Raw genomic sequence first — 21,410 nt, forward strand, 5'->3', positions numbered from 1 at the left:
TATTTTTAATTTGGGTTTAATGTCATTTTGACGCAGGCGGCGGAGCGACCCGCTAACGCCGTTACGTCATTACGTGGAACGCGTCCGCGGCCGCCATTTTGGCTCAAACAAACTCGGCGGGTTACATTTCTTTCTAAAATATATTTGCGTTGCTTGGAGGAATCGTTAGGTCGGCTGCCAATTTCACATGGAAGGCTGTTAGCGATTCTAAACCTCCGCCTGCTCTTTCACCGAAGCGAAAAGTGCGTTATTAGGCCCACGGTCCTCACATAGCTAGCTAGCTACGTGTCCAGTTTCGACCATGGGTGGCTGCTCCGCTCCAAACTGCTCCAACTCCACAACCATCGGGAAGCAACTTTTCCGCTTCCCCAAAGATCCACTGCGCATGAGAAAATGGCTCATAAACTGTCGGCGAGATTTCGTGCCAACTCCGTGCTCCAGACTATGTCAGGCAAGTGTAACGGCGCATATATATGCAAGCTTCGCCTGTTTTGTGTTGATTAAAGTTGGTGAAGTTGAGTGTCTCTGTCTTTAATGGAGTCTCCGTCCTTCTGTTCTCCTCCATGTCGGCGTTGCACGGTCCTCCCGTGAAATAACTTCGTTTTAATGGTTTTGCAGGACCATTTTGAGGAGAGTCAGTTTGAGGAAATCGCCAGGTCACCAGCAGGGGGAAAGAAACTCAAACCCAACGCGGTTCCCACATTATTCAACGTGCCCGACCCTCCCTCACCCATCACTCCCCACCCAGTACTCCCAGTTAAACACGAACCAGGTAAACCTACTCCCAGTTAAACACGAACCAGGTAAAACCTACTCCCAGTTAAACACGAACCAGGTAAACCTACTCCCAGTTAAACACGAACCAGGTAAACCTACTCCCAGTTAAACACGAACCAGGTAAGCCTACTCCCAGTTAAACACGAACCAGGTAAAACCTCTTCATGTCTCACATTCAAATTACTGTTCTCGACAAGACATTTTAACTGTCTGTCTTTGGTTAATGCTGTTTTTTAAACCCATCATTTAATATACACTAAGGTATGGTATGGAAGCCCATTCCCGCCACCTAAAATAAAAAAAACAGCACATATATATATATATTTTCTCATTATTAAGTAAATTGCTATCTCTTTATTTCGAGATACTAAGTGACTTACTAAGTCGTTATTTCGAGATACTATCTCGAAATAATGACTTAGTATCTCAAAATAATGACTTAGTATCTCGAAATAATGCGATATCAATTTACTTAATAATGAGAAATTTTTTTATTTTAGGTGGCGGGAATGGGCTTCAAGGACATTAGGCCTCCATAAAGACTTCATTAAAATTTTGCCAAAATGCTATACTGAAATGACTGTACTGAATGAAATGTGTTATTAAATTAGCGGAGAAAGATCTGAACGTGGGGGACCACGGTTACGCGCGCCGGCAGCCGCGCGTGGACCTCGAGGAGGAAGAGCTGTCGCGCGCGGAGGAAGAGCCGTGCGCGCTCTGCCAACACTACAAGGCGCAGCTGGAGCTGGAGCAGCAGCACACCGCCCGGCTGCAGAAGGAGGCCAGTGTTTTACTCCGTCCTACCACCAGGGGGAGCGCTCGCCCGCGTTTGAGCCCCGGGTGGATGTGGCGTAAAAAGAATCTGTTTATCGTAGCGCTAATAACGCCTTGCTTTGTTGTTTGTACTTTTGTGTCAAAATTTCTGTCTCTCCTCCTGCGGTCCAGGCGGAGGAGATGAAGAAACGCCTGCACAAGCTGAGTAAGATGGAGAAGGGACTGCAGATGTTCCTGTACGAGGACCAGATCCGGGCCCTCACCCTGGCCAAACGCTCCCGCCGGGCCGTGTGGTCCCACGACACCGTCCTGGCCGCCCGCAAGATTCGCTGCGCTGTCGGCGTCAAAGGATACGAATTCCTGCGGGAGCTGGGCTACCCGCTTCCCTCGTACAGGACGCTGTGTAACCGGCTGGAGCCCAAAATGTTGATGACGGCCAGCATGCAGGAGGACTTGGCCGAGCTCGGGCTGGGGATCATAACCGAGTGCGACAGCCCGGAAGACAACGGGCCCGGCGACAAGGGACTCATTGGACTTATGACATAAGACTTGCTGCTCAGGAGACTTCTACACGTGCGTTGAATGTGTGTGTGTGTGTGTGTGAGTGTGTGAGTGTTTTCTATTTCTGATAGAGTAGGCCAAAATAAACTGTTCCATCAGCTGAAGGTTGAGGTATGGTGGAACCCCTTGCACTGACAGCATTTTTGTTTAATCAAGTTCATTCATTTAGTAGATTTCGTCGGTCATAGATATCACAGAGCAGCCAAGCAAAGACTTACAGTTTTGTCTCACAGTGGTGGTTTATTTAACGAAGTATTAGCTTACTCAGAAGGTTGCAAGCTAGGTTATGCAACCTGCCGTAAATAGTACAGTCATGTAGAAATCTTCCCTCACTGATATTTATTAAGTGGTGGACCAACGGGCTGGTCTTTTGTTTGTTTGTCTGTTGTGTACTAACATAAGAACACGGACCGAACACATAACTGACTCGTTAGCTACCGTTGGCAAAGCAAAGCCGCTGCTAAAAAAAAATAATAATAAAACGACTTCAGGGAACTAGCTTTGCTTTTATTCTGAGGTTCTGTCACTCCCTCTCCCAAAGCAGATCCTGTTCGACGCGTCTGCGTGGCTCCCAACGTCGTCCGTGGCCCCTGACGTCGTGTGTGGCCGAGGAGGGCTCGTCGCCATAAAGAGCAGCTCTCCGGGCTCTTGTGGAGGTGTGCGGGCCGCGTGGAAGAGAGCAGACGCCTGCGTTGACTTGAATCTTTGCACTTTAGCCACGTTTAGCAGGGGGGGGGCTGCATGCTGCTGTTTGCACAACGAAAATCAATCGCATTCATGTGATTCTGTCCTAAAAGACGGGAAGGTTTACACTTTCTACTGTTTATATCTCAGTGGCTTGGGGGGGGATCTTCAATAAACAAACAAAGGGGGGAAAAAAACCTTAGTTATTCCCATCAAAATAAGAGCACAAAGCTACTCGTTGTGTAAAACAGGAGGAGTGCTTTGTTGACACACGTCGCAACTGATTATTGACGTCCACGGAGCATTAAAATCACTTCACAGGGTTTCTTGCCTAAGCCTGAATGACCACTCTTTATTATACCTCTCTCCGCTTTGGTGTTTTGCCCACGTTTTTCCATCACTAGTCCTTGAACAAGCTATAATAAAAATCTAGACGATATGTTTTGGGGTTTTTTTTCCTCAGCTGTCATATGTCATATTTCATAATAAGGACCAAAAAAAGCCGGTGCTATGAAATGATTCTGATAAAACATTTGTTCTGACAATCAACTGTTTGATATAAACAAGAATGTACCAGTCAGTTTATCAATTACAATTAAGCTACTTGTACCAAACTATTATGCCAAAAATTTTATTAAACGAGAACATTTCAGGATGTGGATGTCAAAGGAACATGCCAACATGACCGAACTTGAAGAGCTTGAAGAACAATAATACCAGTTTATGGATTGCTAAAAATACATAAAGCCTGTAGAATTCTGGGGTGAAACATTGTAGCAAAATGACAGAATGAGGAAACAAGACAAAGAATCTTAATTATACCGTCCGAATACCACGGCTCAGCAGATGGGCCCTGAAAGATCGATCTAGTCATCCGTCACCCATCCTGAACCCCACTGGTGATGCGTTATATCTGATAAAGACCAGACTGGAGATACAGACATGATGTTTAAACATGTCGGTGGTTCACATATTTTGAGAGAATACAGTCAAATAAACACTGTTCTGCGTTTCATAGTCTCCACTCAGATTTCAAGTTGTATTTGCGTGAGGACAGAAATAACCGTCACTGTTCATTACAACCTACATCATGGGTCTGCTAGTATTATACCATAGAACTTACATAATAAAATCTTTCATGGTCAGAAAGCTGTTACAATGGCAATTTATTACAAAACGGGTGATTTACATTATTATTTTTTTTTTTTACTAATTTATTTCTGTTAATTAAACTAATGAAGGCTTGTACACAGCAGAGACCCAAATTTGGGGTTAATACTTAGTGTTTTTATAAGACCAGCTGGACACAAATGAACACTGTAAAGGCTAATTAAACACTGGGGTTCTTGTGTTTAGAACTACTCCATGCATTCATTACATGAAATTACTCAAAATAAAGAGACAAAACCGGTGTAGGCTTTATTTAAATAATATATTTGGAGAAATCTGGATGAAATTCGACGTCAGATGTAACAATTTTCAGGATGTATTTGATGTGATTTGAACGCAACTCGTTTTGAACTCGAGTGCACAGGTGAGCCTACAGTGTGTAATTATACGACTAAACTACATCACGGCGCTCATTCTGTTCATGAGAGGGCATTTGTGTGCGTGTTTGCCTTCACGACCTTACGGGTGATGTAATTCGCAAATGTTTAGCTCAGACAAATAGTATCAAACGTCCAGTTGGGGGGGGGGGGGGGGGACTGCAAGCTGTGTGACTCGCCAGTAACCGTTTAGAAAACGAACAGGCGGACTCACCTGCCTGTCTCCACCTCTCCATACGCGCTCCTGACGCGCGCCTGACGCGCGCCTGCCGACGCATGCCTTCATTTTCAACTTTAATATGTTATTCGTCTGACCCAGTTTACTTACAATATCGTAATGCTGTTTTTAAGACGCTATTCGTCTTTTTCTAATGAACAGTATGTCCCTTTGTGATTCAGTCCCCATGTTAAATCAAAAGCAATATGACTGCAGTATGATAGGGTAATGTGGTATTGATAACGGATCTTGAGCTTTGCATCGGGATGAGAAGAATACCGTAGTGGCACAAAGACCAAGAACTGGAAGTCATCCTGTATTGGCTGGGTGTGTTTGTTTAAGGGGACGCACTTTGACCTGACGAACTTTAAAAGGTCTCTAGTGGAAAACACCAGTGGTTGTTGCTCCAAACTGAGGCTGAGATACCAAAGGTATGTGTGTGTACTACTGAGCTCCTGTGTGCACAAACACTGAGGGATTTCTCACATCTTGCGTTTGCCTTTCAGTAAAAAATAGCTCATATTTGTGTGTTTAAGGATATTTTTGCTGTTTGTGATTCTAATGTTGTGTTTTATGTCAGCTGAAGGGACGAGCAGAGACAATGCGGGCTCTTGTGGCTCTGTGGTTGTCCGCGTTCCCGGGTCTGCTCTGGGCTTCGTCTCTCTTTGTGGAGGGGGATAACGACGCCTCGCTCATCTGCAAGCGGCCCCCACACTGGCAGATTGATGGCCAGGCCCCCATGAAGGAGCTTCTGGGAAATGTAGTTGTGGTGGCTCTGCTAAAAGCCACCTGACAGTTCTGCCTCACGCAGGCTGCTAAGTAAGATTGTATGCAAATATTCAGCTGATAGCAGATTTTGAAGAGCCCTTCCTTTATTTAGGAAAATGGTAAAACCACGTATTTAAAATAGCTTTATAATGTATTGGTATTATACGGCATCGAGTAATGGAATCTTATGAGTGGTAAATTGTACATTGTATTGCATTATACTTTATGGGCCAGGATGTTGGCTAAGGGTCAGGGTTATGTTTACAGCAAGTTCTTGTGTTTCTTAATTTAATGCATAACCAACCTTATCTCAAACCTCAAAAGAAAATGCATCATTCATTTTATATTTTTTAATGCTTTATACCTAAACCTATAACAGAAGTAACGCCTAAAAGTTATGCATTTTGTTGACATTAGGATGTTTTAGAATAACACTTCAGATATAGAAAATCTGTTTTTAATGCTTCGCTGCATTTTCATAACCTGCGAAATATTATTTTTATGCCTCCCAGTCTCTTGTTTATTATATATCTGTGCGATAAGACTGGACCCCGTGTTGTAACGCTGAACGCTCTTGTTGCTATAGGCTGGGAGGCCTGCGTGATAAGCTGGCGCGGAGTGGCCACAAGGGGGTGTCGTTTCTCATCGTGAACGAGCAGGAGGCCAACTCCAGAGCCATGTACTGGGAGCTGAAGAGAAGGGCGGCTGAGGGCATCCCCGTATACCAGCAGGGGGCGCTGCAGGCTGACGTCTGGGAGGCCCTGCAAGGGGACAAGGACGACTTCTTAATATACGATAGGTGAATGAAACACAGGGAGAAAGCGTTTGGTTAATTATTTCTTTAATATATGGATCCGGGAAAATGATAAGATTAAGGAACAGCAAAATTATGTGTTTCAGTTCTTTCATCACCAGAAACAATGGGACTATTGATTTTGGTGTATACGTTCATTAATTAATGATTGATATCAATTACATTAATTATTTCTTTGATGATTTTTCCTGGTGTCTTCCAGCCAAGGATGATATTTTGCATGAATCAATTGGTTGAAGTCCATCTGTGCTAGATCAAGACGTCTTGTGATTCGAAATCCACCCTTAGTAAATACTGAGGATATAGTGGCCAAGAATGAAAAAAACTCATAGAATAGAATTAATAGAACAGAATAGAATTAGAACAGAAAAACTTTACTGTCAGTAAGAATAATGAAATTAGTTTTTGCATTTCCCAGAATAAGAGAAACTAATACATAGTAAATAAACAGTAAGGAAATAGTAATAGTAAACAAAAATAAATGGCCAATAAACAATCAATTATACACACACACACACACACACACACACACACACACACACACACACACACACACACACACACACACACACACACACACACACAGTTAAATCTAAGAAGCATGCACATACATGTACATATGTTTGCATGTACATACATGTTGATATGTCTGCATGTACATACATGTATATATGTTTGCATGTACATACATGTGGATATGTTTGCATGTACATACATGTATATATGTTTGCATGTACATACATGTGGATATGTTTGCATGTACATACATGTATATATGTTTGCATGTGTGCAATTGCTCCAAATGTAGCATCAATGTCAACAATAAAGAGACAATAATGAGTGACAAGTCACAAGTGACAGCCGCAGTGTAAACAGTTCCTGTGTTCCTCGTGTGTGAAAGACAGGCCCGGTCGTCTGCTCTGAGGTCTTTGTTCTCTTTCGCTGTGAGCAGGTGTGGCCAGCTTACCTTTCACATCGTGCTGCCGTATAGCTACCTCCATTACCCCTACGTGGAGGCGGCCATCAGAGCCACGTATCACAAGGATATCTGCAACTGCACGGTTAGTGTCACCCCCCCCCCCACACACACACACACACTCCACGCCATGTTACACGCTGCTGCGTTTACCGCACACTGCATCTCAAAGCACTTTGTCTTCTTTGTTTTAGATGGATTTGAACACCACGCTTGCAGCAGGTCAGCACAACACCAGCAGGGCGGCGACAGGAGGACTCAATGACACCACAGCAGGGCCCGTGGAGACCCAGCCGGCCCCCACCACCGACCACACCGGCCACCGCCACCATGACCACGCCGGTCAACACCACCACCACCACCATTCCAACCAAAGCCGTGACCACGCCCTCCGTAACACCAGTCGGGGCGTGGCCACAGAGTCCGGGCCCACCCACACCATCCATGGCAGTCACCATCATCACCACCACCATTCTGGCCAAAGCACTGATCCTGTCTTCACCCACGACAACCACAGTAGCATCCACAGGACGGGAGGCAGATAACCACACACAGACACCATCCTACATGGACTTTGGCTTCATTCAAAAATGTCACCTGGACGAAAAACATTACACCCCCTCCTTGTATGTCAAATAATGCTACAGACTGTCAATACACATTTGTTCTAGTTGTGTTTTAGGTTTCTGACTTCCTATTTGGTGAACGGGCTTCACTCAGTAAATGGATCTCCATTCCAGTAAGGGACAGAGACACAGTGAGACCTTCTGTGGAGAAGAAGAGACCTTCTGTGGAGATACCGTCATGTGTCAGTCGTTCCTCGCACCTCCCTCTCAGCTCTCGATGAAGCGCTCGCCTCAAACCTCAAAGCAGGGACGTGTACGCGGATGCTGAGCTAAAGGGAGTCGCGGTGACCACGGTCACACATGTCCGTTACAGCTGTCTCGGAGGGCGGGGCTTCCTTCTCCCGCAACGTCCCAGCTGTCCCGTGGTCCACAATCCCCTGCAGAACCCACACTGTTTGTGCTGGTTCAGGTGCGCCCGGAGCAGAAACGTGGACTCGGTGTTTGAATACAGCCGGAGTCTGATCACTTCTGATCTCTATGGATGTGCTGTGAATAATAAGGGCACTTCTATCCACATAATTTCTTTAGAACAACCTCGCCTGAAATAATTTGACATTTAATTAATCCTCATGTCTGAAATACGCACCTGTAACATTTACGGATACTTTAATGACAAATGTACAAGCATGTCATTAAAAAGGAAAATAATCACGGCCCCAATGTTTAATGCGCTCGTGACCTTTTTAAGTGGTTCTCACGCTTAGTCCTGAGAACACTGCAAACACACAAGGTTCTTCACTGCTTGCTTCAGGTGTGTTAGAGCAAGATAAGGGAAGTACACACACACACACACACACACACACACCCTCCAAAGCAGAGGCACAGAGCTCTATTGCACCAGGCAGTGCTTTGCCCCATAATAGCACGTGCCTCTGACTAAAATGTCCTGTGCTTAATGTTAAAATGTCCCGTGCCTAATGCTACATTTCTAATAAAGCGTCAACCCCCCGTCCTGGATTATCTGTGAGCTTAGATACTGCAGTGGTGAAACAGCATAAACATTTTGATAGAAAGTAGTCTGTCTTCCTAATCTTGGCAAGCAATTTACGAACAGGCTGCATGTTTGATTAGGCTCTGTGCTTGACCCAGCATATGGGGCCGAGCAAACTTATCCCAAGGATTTCTCCACTAATCCCTTTTGAAGCAGGTCGCCATCTGTAATCCATAGAGCTCCTTGTATAACCCAGGGAGATATTCTGAATATTATTTTGAACTCCTGCCCTTGTGAATCTGTGCGTATCTTTAGCTCGCCTGGCGTTGTGGTTCGCTCATTTGCTTCTTTGATAGAAGCTGTTTGGCAGAAGGTGCCACTATCTGAGCAGAACATGACAATTACAGTGCAGTTAATTTTATCTCTACTGTAAATGTCATATCTTCAGGTTTAGTGGCATCACTAGTCTATCTATATCCAGAAGATGCAGCTTTTTGTACCACTGTGTTTTGGGGGATGGAGCTAACTTTCAGGAACCAGTGCAAGTCACGACAGGAATGACTAGAATGTCAAACAGTGAAATCAGTTATTGAACTGAGTGCTAATTATTTACCAGCGTTGTCCTCACGTGACCTAAAGATAAGGACAGATGGAGGACAGATGGGTCGCTATCCTGTGTCCACCACCTGAACGGGACTCACGCGGCTCGGTTCAGACCTGGTGGTCGACGGGTCAACATCTGAGCTCACCTTCCTGCCTGCGTGCCTCTCCTGGGACACATTCAATGACTTTGAGCATGGATCACATATATCTCTCACATCGTTTTAATATCGTGCCTGTTTATCCTGCAGAAGGTCCCGGTGACGTCATACCACATTTACACGGAGATGTATTGGTCATTTGATGTCATTGCACATTTAGCCAGCATCTTCCTGTTATCCTGACGACATTGAAAGTCCCTTAATCGGAAATCTTGCTTCGTACGACTGATTTTTTCTTTATTTTTCTCACTTAAAATTAGTTATTTAGCATGTTCTTGTCTGCATGTTGCCCTGTAAGCTGTAATTCGGAGCGAGTCCTCTGTTTTTATTTTTCTGCCGACGCAGGGCAGATGGCTAACACGGGGAGGTGGGTTTGTTTCTTCAGAGTCAGAGCTCAGCGGTACCCTGAGTAAAACAGTACTATGTAAAGTACCAGTTTTTATTTTCAGCTGTGTTCGTGGGGTGTTACGTGACTGAAAATGACAGATCAGCGTTTGTTTTCGTAGTAGGTTTGATCGCAAATGCAATTCTACATGACACCACTAGATGGTGTATTGAGCTCTAATGAGTTCCATTATTAGCAAACCTGCCACAAACACAGTATTAGGGACAGGAATCCATGATAAGAATAGGAATTTATTCCCATGGGAATACTGCGCTTTGTCCTAGTAGGCTGTTCACATACGAATAGTAAAATGCTCTTGAAAATGCATATGAATTAATACATGTCGGTCTCCCAGAATTCTTCATTGACCATCCTTAGCTCTGTCCCCTTGACAAAAATAAAAATGTCTCATAGTTCTCACAGATCAGTATGGCGTAATTACCGTGCCAAAACTAGGGCGCGCAAAAACACATTTCGCGAGCGTAAATATTCACCTCGCGAGCGTAAATAATTGACTCGCGAGCGTAAATATTCAACTCGCGAGCGTAAAAATGACAGTCGCGAGCACAGAACGCCGAATTGCGTGCGCGTTTGTGTTAGTGCGCGCGCTCAAACTGTCTTTTTTCATGCTCGAGTGTTTTTTTCCTTCTCTATTTTACAACGGCGCTCGCGCGACAAGCACATTCTCTTCGGATGTTTTTTTTGCGCGAGTTTTGATAAGGGGTGTTTTTGGCACTTTGGGGGCGGGCTCATGGGAGTTTCTTTCAGTCAATGCTATTGGCTGATGACGGCTCCTGATTTTGTGAGTGACAGCACAGTACATAAAGTCTTTTCAGAAGATGGCGGAGCACGACGAGCGCGGACTGGTGAGTTAGCTACCTATCCAGGTTTGAAGTAAATTTGGGGTTGATTTAATTTATAAGTATAATTTAATAGACAATCTTAACATTTTGTAATGCGCATGCAGTCACTGATTTATGTAGTACCTATGATAATTTTTACTAAAAGTGGATTTTCGTACTGAAGCGTTACCGTAAGTCGTTTGAAAAAGCGAGCTGGGTTAGTTAGCTATAACATGGAGTTCAGGATACAACCTTAATGTCATGTTGGTAACATTAACTTTTTGTTTGCATGCGCTAGAGAGCACATATTAAGTGGATTAGAAACCAAATACCTGTTACTGTTGAAAGGCGAGCCAAGGTTATTTGTATAGTATGTTTCATACACAGCAGCTGTTGAAAGCGCTTAAAGGACATTGATATTTTTAACCAGTGGTCTTATTGCAAACAGTTTTGGTAGGCCTTGCTTGCTTTTTGAATTGCCATTCATTGAATTCCACTCACTTAATCATACCATAGCTACAGCTATTCTGCTCTAACAATAGTAATCTTTAACTAACAGCTGGTAGTGGCTTAGTATGTTTTTAAGCTTTTTATTATGCTAATTGAGTATTACTTTTCCTAATGTAGTTTTCCTCTGTCTTTGCAGAACATTTTAAGCAGGCAGATTCTCACCAGGTTGCTCTCTAAATTGGAACGGGCATTTACAGGAGAACCTATGGATTTAGATTATATGGAGTTTACATGTAGACAGGAATTGTATCTTTGTAATGCCCTTTCCAGACACATTGATGTGCCTACAGACATATTACATGCCTTGCAGGAACTATTAATGCTTGTGACAGACCAGATAGAACGTAATAGTGGAAGAAATATGCCAATTGACACAGTACCTGGAGAGACAGGGCGTCCTAGGTTAGACATTGATAGAGAGAGTTTGCAGGAGCTCTTGGAAACTGACCTGCCTGTTCCCTGCATCTCTAAGATGCTGGGAGTGTCAAAAAGAACAGTATTTAGACGAATGCAGGAGTTTGGTCTTTGTCGGAAAAGGCACAGCAGCATGAGTGACGAGGAGCTTGACAGTGTAATACAGAACATTAAACAAGAAATGCCAACTGCCGGCTACCGCATGGTGAAGGGGAGGCTGCTGTCCATGGGTATCCATGTCCAGTGGAGGAGGGTGGCTGCATCCATGCACCGTGTGGACTCTTTGGGCATCCTGACGAGACTAACTGGCTTAGGATGCGTCATGCGTAGGACATATTCTGTGAATGGACCTCTTTCACTTTGGCATGTGGATACAAACCACAAACTTATCAGGTTGGTGATTTTAATTGTTAGTAAAAGGCTAAACGTAAGTAGACTGTCATTTTACTAATGTAGTAAGTAATTAGATTTGTTTATTGGGTTCCAAAAATGTTTTCTAGGTACAACATTGTATTGTTTGGTGCAGTGGATGGATATTCGAGGAAGGTAATTTCTTAATTTCACTTGGTTTGCTAATGTACTTCTCACAGAAACGGCTTCATGCCATAATTTATGTACTACGAACACTAGAATCCTTGTTTTGTTAAAAGGACCGGTTGTCTTTACTTAATAATACAGGTGATGTGCCTGACTGCTTCTACCAACAACTTTGCATCCACTGCATTTGCTGCTTTCAAGGAGGCAACAGAAAGACATGGCATACCGTCAAGGTAACATTTTTGCAGTTTAAATAGATTTGAAACATTGCTACATACACATGAGGATTTTTCTTGCATTATTACAAGCTCAAATAGTTCAAATTGGCTAGTCTTTCAATTTTTTTCTAACTAAAAGTTGTGAAATACCATGCTGAACAAACTGGACAATTCATAGTTAGTAGTTCATTGTAGTACTAGGATATATATTTTGATGTCTTTTGATGTGTGACTGGTCAACTGTGTGTGTTACAGAGTCAGAGCTGACCAAGGGGTCGAAAATGTTGACATTGCCAGATTTATGTTCAGTGTTCGCGGGACAGACAGGGGAAGCTTTATGTCTGGCAAAAGTGTTCATAATCAAAGGTTGATCATGTTTCATCACACATTTGAGGCATATATTTCCCAGAGGTCCTTCATTGAGGTCCTTAATGTCCTTAATTAAGGAATCATTAAAGTACAAATCTAAATTAATCTAAACTATATTGTAACATTACACATATTTTTCTTCTCTTTGTGTTGTTTTTAAAAAGTAGAATCATTGCATATAAAATATTTGACAGCAATGTGTAAATTATTGTCATTAGAATTCATTAATAAAGGTCAGAGTGATTGAGAGGCTACATTTCAAAGGGTTTCAGCCAACATGTCTCTCTTGCTTGTTCATTTGCTAGCTGGAACCAAATTTTTCATGTGTCTGCATTAAACTGATTAAAATGTTTACGTTCCTAGGATTGAACGTCTATGGCGTGATGTCAGGACCTGTGTCACCTCAAAGTACTACAACATGCTTCAGAGCTTGGAGAAGGTTCAGCTTCTTGATGTTTGCTCCACAGGTTGGGAACCCCAGTCACTCTTTAATGTATTGATAAAACATGGATAATTGGATAGTTACAGTAGCCTTTTAATAAACTTGAACATGCATAAAAGGCAATTGGAGCTTAAGCATTACCAAATTTTCATTGTTCCCCTCATTCTATTTTTGCACGAGTTTCAAAAACTTTTTTTGCTTTAACTGGAAATTTGTTAAATATTTTGACTACCAACAATGGCTAAAATTTGAGCAGTAACTTCATTTGCTCTAATTAAAACACAATTTATTGGTAAGCATTACTTAACTCCTACCTTACACTTAACAGAAGACCTTTTCACTGTCCACACTGTGTTCCTGCCAAAACTGAAGAAAGACCTTGAGTGTTTTGTGGAAGGTTGGAACAATCATCCAATCCGGACGGAAAACAACATGACTCCTGAGCAATTATGGATCATGGGGATGAGAAATACCAATATTAACCAGCCAGAGGATGCTGAGGTATCCCCCCCCCCCTTTAAGAATCCTGCTACTGCTGTTTAAGCTTCTATAATTGTTTGGTACTAGCAATAGTCTGTGACTATAGTATATTTAGTTTTTGCAGTTTGGTGGAATATTTCCAATTTCCTGTAAACTTGGGTAGACACAATTAGTGATTTTAATTTGTCAAACTCGGACGATAAAAGAACAGCAGTTATAAACTACTGTTCGATTGCTCCAGCAAACACTATAGACAGTGACAGTTCCTAATTGCGCAGTAGTATCATAATTTAATAGTTCATTCTGTTGTGTTACATTTATTGTACAATGTAGTGTGTTGAAGTTTAGGCTCAGTACTCTGTTCTGTTTTTCTGCACTAGGATATAGAGGAGCCAGACATTGACTGGGACATTGCAACAACCCACAGCGGTGAGATGGATGGTGAGATCGTGGTTCCTCAGATCGAGCCTCCTTTGAGTGAACAACAAAGACAAGGAGTTCAGTTGCTCATTGAACAGAGTGACCCAGACATGTCAGCAAGGGACCTGTATTTAACATGTCGTGAATATATTTTTGCCACTGGCTGATGGTTTGTTTTAAAGGCTCTTAAATAAAGACAACTGTAAATGTACGAGTTTGTTTATTGGGAACTGGGGACAGGCGAATTAGTTCAACAACTTGACAGTTCCTCAGCCATGATCTACAGTAAGACAAACAAGTAAAATATGGTTATTCATAAATGCATATGGAATGTGTACATTCACACCAACTCAACCTTATTGAAAGTAATAGTTTTATCCACTTTAATAGACTTAAACAAAAAGGACCAACAAAAGCAATGAAGTCAACATGTATTAACACAAGTTGATATTTTAGTAATAATAGAAATGGTGATTACTGTCAAATGAGGTTGTTTGAAAACTCAGCTCTTTAAACGAGGCCAAAGCCAGTCTCCACAGATTGAATACAGACAGCAAGATCATCCTCAAGCTCCTCAAATCTCCTGTAGTGGTTTGGTATCCGTAGACGTTCTGAACATGTTGCTGAGGTTGGAAGGTGTCTGGGTCCTCTGGACTGAACGACTTCCAGCTTCAGGCATCGAGGTGGCACTTCCCAGCCAGTCCAGAACCTCATAAGCATCTTTAAGCTTTTAGGGGATGCTAAGCCAAACAACATAGTAAGTAATTTGCTGACATTTCACATACTGATATGTAACATTAATTAAAAAAAAAGGAATGAGTACCCCGTTGAACAAATCTTCTGAAAAATTCAGAGAGAAGAGTAAGCGTCTCTTGAGGCATGTCATCATCTTCGCTATCGGATCCTGGCTGGGGCCACATAATGGCCTGCAGGATAAGCTTCAGTTTTGTATTGAAAGATTGAATAGAAAAGTTCACAATTATGTAAAACTTAACCCAAGCCACCAAACTGTTCTTAAAACATTTTTTAAAATGGCTACCTGTGGGGTTAACTGAACATCTTTGTCTGTAGGGAACAGCAGGGGTACAACATCAGGTCTGTGTTCGATAATTGGCCAGATGCCCGTGTCTTTTATCCCTTTCCTGAGTTGTTTAATCTGAGCAGTCACTCTACCAAGCACCTGTAAAAATTAAATGCAGAGCATAGATAAGGTAGTTTCAAATGTGTTTTGGTGCACACATTTTAGAGGCTTGATTACTTCTTATTTAGGACAACAGCAAACGTAAGTAGCAGTCAGCTGGTGAGAGATCCAACTACATATTTCGTGCTGTCTCAATTACTGTTTATGGCTGTTTAAGTCACAGCAATTAATGTTGATATAATGAATTATGCATTATTTATATTAGGAGTAAATTATATTATGGCATGACAAAATGTACCTCAAAATATTAAAGAATTATACGTACAGCATGGGAGAGGAGCTGTTGAAATATTAGCAGCTTGTTGGTGTGCTTTGTAGGGACTGTGCAGTACCAGTCCAAACAGAGCCTGGTTATTCTTGAGGATTCTTCCTCAGTCCACTCTTCCTTCAGCAGCTTTAACACATTAGTTTCATTGTCAAAGTTCTCTGAAATTATCCCAAGACATCTGTACATTTCTAAACCCATTAGAGTTCTGTTCTAAACCCATAGTTCTGTGTCTAGTGGTACTCACAAGGCTAATGGTTTCCCTTTGCTCCATGTCAGGGCAGTCATTTAGGCACAGTTTTGATTTCGTCATCTCATTTTGGCCATTCATCAAAGCACTGACTACTGCCCGACTCAACCCATTCAGTGTAGGACCACCATTAATCACAGAGTGGCCAAGGATCCTTCCCGCCATGCGGAACAGGTCACTCTCCAACAGCACTGGTGATGCAGCAGGGACCAGGTGCTCAGGTTCTCCTTCAAACAGGAGAGTCTCTGCTGCATTGCCTGCATCAAGATCCATTAATTGTATTGAAATCAAAGGAAAAAAATATTTTGCTAGTCTGCTAATGTTTAGCATAACCAAAGTGGCAAAAAACTTTCATGCAACATGTAACCATGTTATCACGTATGCGATCAGATAGTAATACTTATTCATTAAGATTGTTAATAAGTATTAATACTCAGTGCTCAGTACTTTGAAACAAGAGTTAACAGTACACATACCAAAGTTTAGGTTAAATCCGTGTTTTAACCTGGAAATGGCTAATGATAGGATATGTCTAGCCACACCTACTCCAATAGCAGCATCCCCTACAATAACAAAATGTTTAAAAGCATACAGTGAAAAACTGATCAGAATAAAGTGCATGAAAACGTTGCTGGGTTGGATAGAGAATACTGTTCATTGTGTTTTAGTTCATGCACTGCATGATTTTAACCAATTTCTCACTATATACCTTTAATCATGCAGTGGAAAGGAGCTGTCCACTGGCGTTTTTCACGGTCCTCTTTGTAGAAACGGATAAGCGAACCGTCCCTTTGCTCGTCATCTGTTGCATCCAAGTTCAAATATAGCGAAGGCTGACTCTCCCCTTCTTGCTTAAGTTGTTCCAAAAAGAAGCGTAAAGCCTCTTGTGGGTCTTTTATCGATTTCCATGCTTAATGAAAAAGAGCAGATACACTTGTTCATATAAAAAAATACAGGATATAAGGGGAAAATGCTCTGACTGAACTGGACAAATTTACAGCAAACAAAAATAAAATCTCATATAAATATACTTAAATAAAAACATTTAGATTGTTACATTACCTTCTATTCCTGGACGTAAGGGGGAAGCATTTGTAAGTACTGACTGAACCATAGTAGCTGCATAGGACGTGCTGGGTTCCTCACCAGGGTCAAGATGACTGCTAAGTGGTCTTACAACAGCAAAAGACCATTTACAGGTTATACCAGTTATGTCCACAATGACTTTTCATTCATTAAAATAAAGCACTTGCAAACTGCCAAAAAAGGTCAAGCATATAGTGGGAAAACATTGAGCTTATCTTAACAAAATAGACAAAATATGGGTTGGCATTTCTTTGATTTCTTAATTGAAATAAGTAAAGGAATCGAACTACGCCAATATCATTCCACTATGTACAGACTGCTTAAATCTGGACTCAAACCAGACCAGAACCATCAGTTGAAAAGCCCTGGAGGAAATATTAGTGTACTGCACATGCTCTACATGAACTGGTTCATGTCAATAGATACCTACCGCTCTGACTCTTCACCACATGAGCTTGCATGTAAAGGCAGGCTATTCACAGGGTATGGCACCTCACAGATGGGGCAAAGCTGCAAAACACAGAAATGGTATAGATACATTTTAATGGCCTTTCCAATTAGGTGATATCCCAGACTGGAACTTTGTTATTAATACTTTACGTTACCTCAGTTTGATCATTGGCAACTTCACAATCAGAGTCAGAGACCTGGCAGTTCAAGATAAAAAGTCAATGCCACAATTACTAATGCCTATAAAACCATCAGAAAGGAATAGGTGCATATTGACAGGAGCAAAGCTACTGCATGTAGTACATACGTTGACAGTTTGCTGACAGTCTTTAACATGAAGTGACAGCAGCTGCACAGGTACAGGGATCTGACAGTTGTTGCACTTTGCCTTAGGCATCCTGGAGAACTCTTCAGCTGTGAAGGGCAGAGGGCTGGTGTCCAAGCTGCCCTGGATGGGCATAATATAATAGCAGCTCTTTCCCGTATAGCCAGTTGCCAGTTGGGCACCAGAATAGCCCTCTGCCTCAGGTGACACAACGTTAAGCTTTCGTTGCCCTGAGCCTCCTGTTTAATTGAAATAAAAGTCATTATGGATAAGAAGCACCAAATAAATTGCTTGTAAAGCAACCTGCTAAGTCCTGTAAAGCGCTTTGTGACAACGCTTTGTGTGTTGTGAAAAGCGCTATACAAATATATTTGATTTGATTTGATTTAAGTCAAGATTGTCACTGAACTTTCAAATAAATAAAATTTCTTACCAGCTGCTTTGTACAGCAACCAGGCCCCATCCAAAGCAGCCATTTTGGGGAAGGATTCTGTAAGGAGTGCTGAAATCTGAGATTGAATGTGAAAACAAGTGTCATATAAAAAGTGAATTTTGTACTTCTGTTTTCCATCCATTATCTTTATCGTTTAATCCCGCTAATCAGGGTAATGCAGGGGATGGAGCCAATTCCAGCATCAATGGGCGAAGGCAGGTACACCATGGACAGGTTGCCCATCCACTACATGGCCAACACACCCACACGCACTTACATCTATAGGCAACTTAATGACTGATAAACCTAACACACATCTTTGGACTGTGGGAGGAAATCGGAGTACGAGGAGAAAACCCATACAGGCACAGGAAGAACATGCAAACTCCACACAGAACGGCCGAGACCCAGACCGCCTTGCCATGAGGCGAAAATGCTAACCACCACACCACGATGCCTCCCATACTTCTGCTATCAATAATCTAAATATTCCAACATAGATCCACAGTATTTGGGAGTGGAACAAATCTCTTAGTAGAAATCACTTAATTAGGGAAATAAAATGTGTGTCAATTGTTGGAATAAGCGATGACAAGAATACCCAGAATAACATGAATAATGTCCAAAATAAAAATTTTATACTTGCTTCTGAATGGTTGGCATCTTCAGGAACATCAATGGTCCTTCGCCCCAGCCCAGCCTGGAGAAGCACCATCTCCTCAACAGTCTTGGGCGTATGAGCCATAACTTTGTCCATTAAAAAAAACTGTATGTGTTTTGACTTCACTGCCCTTTTTCGAAGCTTGACATTTGTGGTTCTCTTCTTAAACACACCTGGAAATGCTCTGGAAAAGGGGGAATATATCAAATACAATCACTATTAATTAACATATATTTTGGATATGTCGAAATGAGAAAAAAAAAACATTAAAAATGTTTATCCTTGGCTTTCAATTTCTTCCATGTTATTCAGACCTGGCCATATTTTCATCCACGCTGCTGCGTGAAGTGCTTGAGGTTGCAGACACAGCGGGCGGGGGTGATTCTGTTCTGCGGCCTATCTGCCGCCTTGTCCCTGGGGGTGCCTGCTCCCCTGATGCTGTCTGGCCTCTCTGAACCTGAGCTCCATCTACATTATTAGCCTAATAAGTCATCCTAGTAGTGGTACTGTGTAAACGATCAGCTTTAATGGTAGCACTACATGAACTGTTGTAGCTACAAAACGTGACACTGGAGACAACTATATCCTGAGCTTGTTTTAAATTAATTACAAAAGTGTAGGTACAACTGAATCACTAGGATATAGCAGACGCCATGCCAAAGTAAAATAGCCAAGTGGAAATTAGCTATGAAAAGATGGAACTAGGTCTAACAGAAACGTGTAATGGGTTACTTTACCATTTTGAGATGGCAACTCCAAGGCGTGCTGCAGCATTCCGATGATGCGCCTCGCTGCATTTTGTAATTGCGACTAGTTTAAGTTGGAAGAATAAACAAATTGTTAGCGCTAGCTAACGAAAATATCTTCGTAATGTTAGTTACCAACATGACATTAAGGTTGTATCCTGAACTCCATGTTATAGCTAACTAACCCAGCTCGCTTTTTCAAACGACTTACGGTAACGCTTCAGTACGAAAATCCACTTTTAGTAAAAATTATCATAGGTACTACATAAATCAGTGACTGCATGCGCATTACAAAATGTTAAGATTGTCTATTAAATTATACTTATAAATTAAATCAACCCCAAATTTACTTCAAACCTGGATAGGTAGCTAACTCACCAGTCCGCGCTCGTCGTGCTCCGCCATCTTCTGAAAAGACTTTATGTACTGTGCTGTCACTCACAAAATCAGGAGCCGTCATCAGCCAATAGCATTGACTGAAAGAAACTCCCATGAGCCCGCCCCCAAAGTGCCAAAAACACCCCTTATCAAAACTCGCGCAAAAAAACATCCGAAGAGAATGTGCTTGTCGCGCGAGCGCCGTTGTAAAATAGAGAAGGAAAAAAACACTCGAGCATGAAAAAAGACAGTTTGAGCGCGCGCACTAACACAAACGCGCACGCAATTCGGCGTTCTGTGCTCGCGACTGTCATTTTTACGCTCGCGAGTTGAATATTTACGCTCGCGAGTCAATTATTTACGCTCGCGAGGTGAATATTTACGCTCGCGAAATGTGTTTTTGCGCGCCCTAGTTTTGGCACGGTAATGACGCCATACCACTCCTTCGTTTTCCCATCGCTGTGATGCATCTTAAAGCCACAACAGGTATGAGTCAGCCAGGTGTCACCTGCAGAACCCTGTTTGGGAGAGATTAGACACCTGCAACACAGATTTGTACCGCGATCGCCCTGGAGCCACGAACACTGTGGTACACATCCAGACCTCCGACGGCAACAAGACCGAGAGGACTCGACTGGGATTTTGGGCCCAGACCCCCCCAGTGAACAGCCCGTGTGTGTGTGTGTGTGTGTGTGTGTGTGTGTGTGTGTGTGTGTGTGTGTGTGTGTGTGTGTGTGTGTGTGTGTGTGTGAAAGTCACATATCAGATTGATTGTGGATGTCAGGTATACCCGCATAAGAACTATTTAATCTTTTATCTCTGAACCATGCCTGTAAGTACTTTCCCCTCCCCCAAACACACACACACACACACACACACACACACACACACACACACACACACACACACACACACACACACACACACACACACACACACCCCTTCTTCTTTGCCCATCCCCCCTGGTCATTAGGGACTGAGCTCCTGCAACGCTCTAGCGATCTGGCCAAATTGAAATAAACCCGAGTGGACTTTACTTATCTAATCCAACCTCCCTCCAGGCCCCGCCCTCTCCCGCTGTGACACTTCATTTGTCTTACAGCTCACTGGATCAGGAATGTCCAATCACTGCTCAGTGGAAGGCGGGCGCGTTCCACCCCGGCCCCGCCTCTCTGCTTGGGCCCGCCCACATCATCCCTGCCTCGCAGTCAGGCAAAGGTAATGCAGCAGACACTGCTGTTTGTGGCAATGTGTCACTGTATAACATGTTTTATCTGTTGGAGATGGATTGTAATAAAAATACAATTGTATTATATATATATATATATATATATATATATATATATATATATATATATATATATATATATATATATATATATATATTAATATATATATATTATATATGTATATATTCTTATGTTGTTGACGGTTATTCCTGAGATTTCCAGATTCATGCCTTTTACGCCATACAAGAAAGCCTGTGTTAAGAAAGCCTGTGTTAACAGTGTTTTGAAATATAATATATTACTTTTGCGAAAGTATGGTTTGTGGAACCAGTA

General features: G+C 42.4%; 4 protein-coding genes across 11 annotated transcripts; 3 read left to right on the forward strand and 1 right to left on the reverse strand.

Moving 5' to 3' along the window:
* Positions 1 to 301: 301 nt before the first annotated feature.
* Positions 302 to 3,235, forward strand: LOC143482562 (uncharacterized). Of its 2 annotated transcripts, XM_076980933.1 has the most exons (5): positions 302 to 451; positions 619 to 772; positions 1,389 to 1,558; positions 1,723 to 2,124; positions 2,657 to 3,235. In XM_076980933.1, the coding sequence occupies exons 1-4, from the start codon at positions 302 to 304 to the stop codon at positions 2,095 to 2,097; spliced, it is 849 nt and encodes a 282-aa protein (XP_076837048.1). In that variant the 3' UTR covers positions 2,098 to 2,124; positions 2,657 to 3,235. The 2 variants fall into 2 exon arrangements, with proteins under 2 accessions (XP_076837048.1, XP_076837047.1); XM_076980932.1 differs by having other exon boundaries at positions 1,723 to 3,235.
* A 1,289-nt stretch (positions 3,236 to 4,524) lies between these two features.
* selenop2 (selenoprotein P2) lies at positions 4,525 to 8,692 on the forward strand. Of its 3 annotated transcripts, none has more exons than XM_076981483.1 (5): positions 4,525 to 4,991; positions 5,141 to 5,379; positions 5,915 to 6,127; positions 7,095 to 7,203; positions 7,313 to 8,692. In XM_076981483.1, the coding sequence occupies exons 2-5, from the start codon at positions 5,162 to 5,164 to the stop codon at positions 7,661 to 7,663; spliced, it is 891 nt and encodes a 296-aa protein (XP_076837598.1). In that variant the 5' UTR covers positions 4,525 to 4,991; positions 5,141 to 5,161; the 3' UTR covers positions 7,664 to 8,692. The 3 variants fall into 3 exon arrangements, with proteins under 3 accessions (XP_076837598.1, XP_076837599.1, XP_076837597.1); XM_076981484.1 differs by having other exon boundaries at positions 5,147 to 5,379; XM_076981482.1 differs by having other exon boundaries at positions 4,525 to 5,379.
* Positions 8,693 to 10,562: 1,870 nt separating this feature from the next.
* Positions 10,563 to 14,264, forward strand: LOC143483013 (uncharacterized). The gene is made up of 8 exons (XM_076981679.1): positions 10,563 to 10,687; positions 11,310 to 11,980; positions 12,088 to 12,133; positions 12,266 to 12,357; positions 12,598 to 12,708; positions 13,075 to 13,178; positions 13,482 to 13,654; positions 14,014 to 14,264. The coding sequence occupies exons 1-8, from the start codon at positions 10,661 to 10,663 to the stop codon at positions 14,218 to 14,220; spliced, it is 1,431 nt and encodes a 476-aa protein (XP_076837794.1). The 5' UTR covers positions 10,563 to 10,660; the 3' UTR covers positions 14,221 to 14,264.
* LOC143483012 (uncharacterized) lies at positions 14,258 to 21,058 on the reverse strand. 5 transcript variants are annotated; one of them, XM_076981676.1, is made up of 17 exons: positions 19,849 to 21,058; positions 19,462 to 19,534; positions 19,039 to 19,192; positions 18,710 to 18,908; positions 18,064 to 18,139; positions 17,613 to 17,869; positions 17,461 to 17,502; positions 17,286 to 17,365; positions 16,832 to 16,941; positions 16,479 to 16,679; positions 16,246 to 16,332; positions 15,767 to 16,026; positions 15,520 to 15,648; positions 15,093 to 15,233; positions 14,877 to 14,991; positions 14,561 to 14,793; positions 14,258 to 14,333 (listed from the first exon to the last, which is right to left on the reverse strand). In XM_076981676.1, the coding sequence occupies exons 1-16, from the start codon at positions 19,873 to 19,875 to the stop codon at positions 14,564 to 14,566; spliced, it is 2,181 nt and encodes a 726-aa protein (XP_076837791.1). In that variant the 5' UTR covers positions 19,876 to 21,058; the 3' UTR covers positions 14,258 to 14,333; positions 14,561 to 14,563. The 5 variants fall into 5 exon arrangements, with proteins under 5 accessions (XP_076837791.1, XP_076837790.1, XP_076837789.1 ...); XM_076981675.1 differs by having other exon boundaries at positions 14,532 to 14,793; XM_076981674.1 differs by lacking the exon at positions 14,258 to 14,333 and having other exon boundaries at positions 14,340 to 14,793.
* Positions 21,059 to 21,410: the final 352 nt, after the last annotated feature.

The sequence above is a fragment of the Brachyhypopomus gauderio genome, chromosome 19 (assembly GCF_052324685.1).
Source record: "Brachyhypopomus gauderio isolate BG-103 chromosome 19, BGAUD_0.2, whole genome shotgun sequence".
NCBI classification, from domain to species: domain Eukaryota; kingdom Metazoa; phylum Chordata; class Actinopteri; order Gymnotiformes; family Hypopomidae; genus Brachyhypopomus; species Brachyhypopomus gauderio.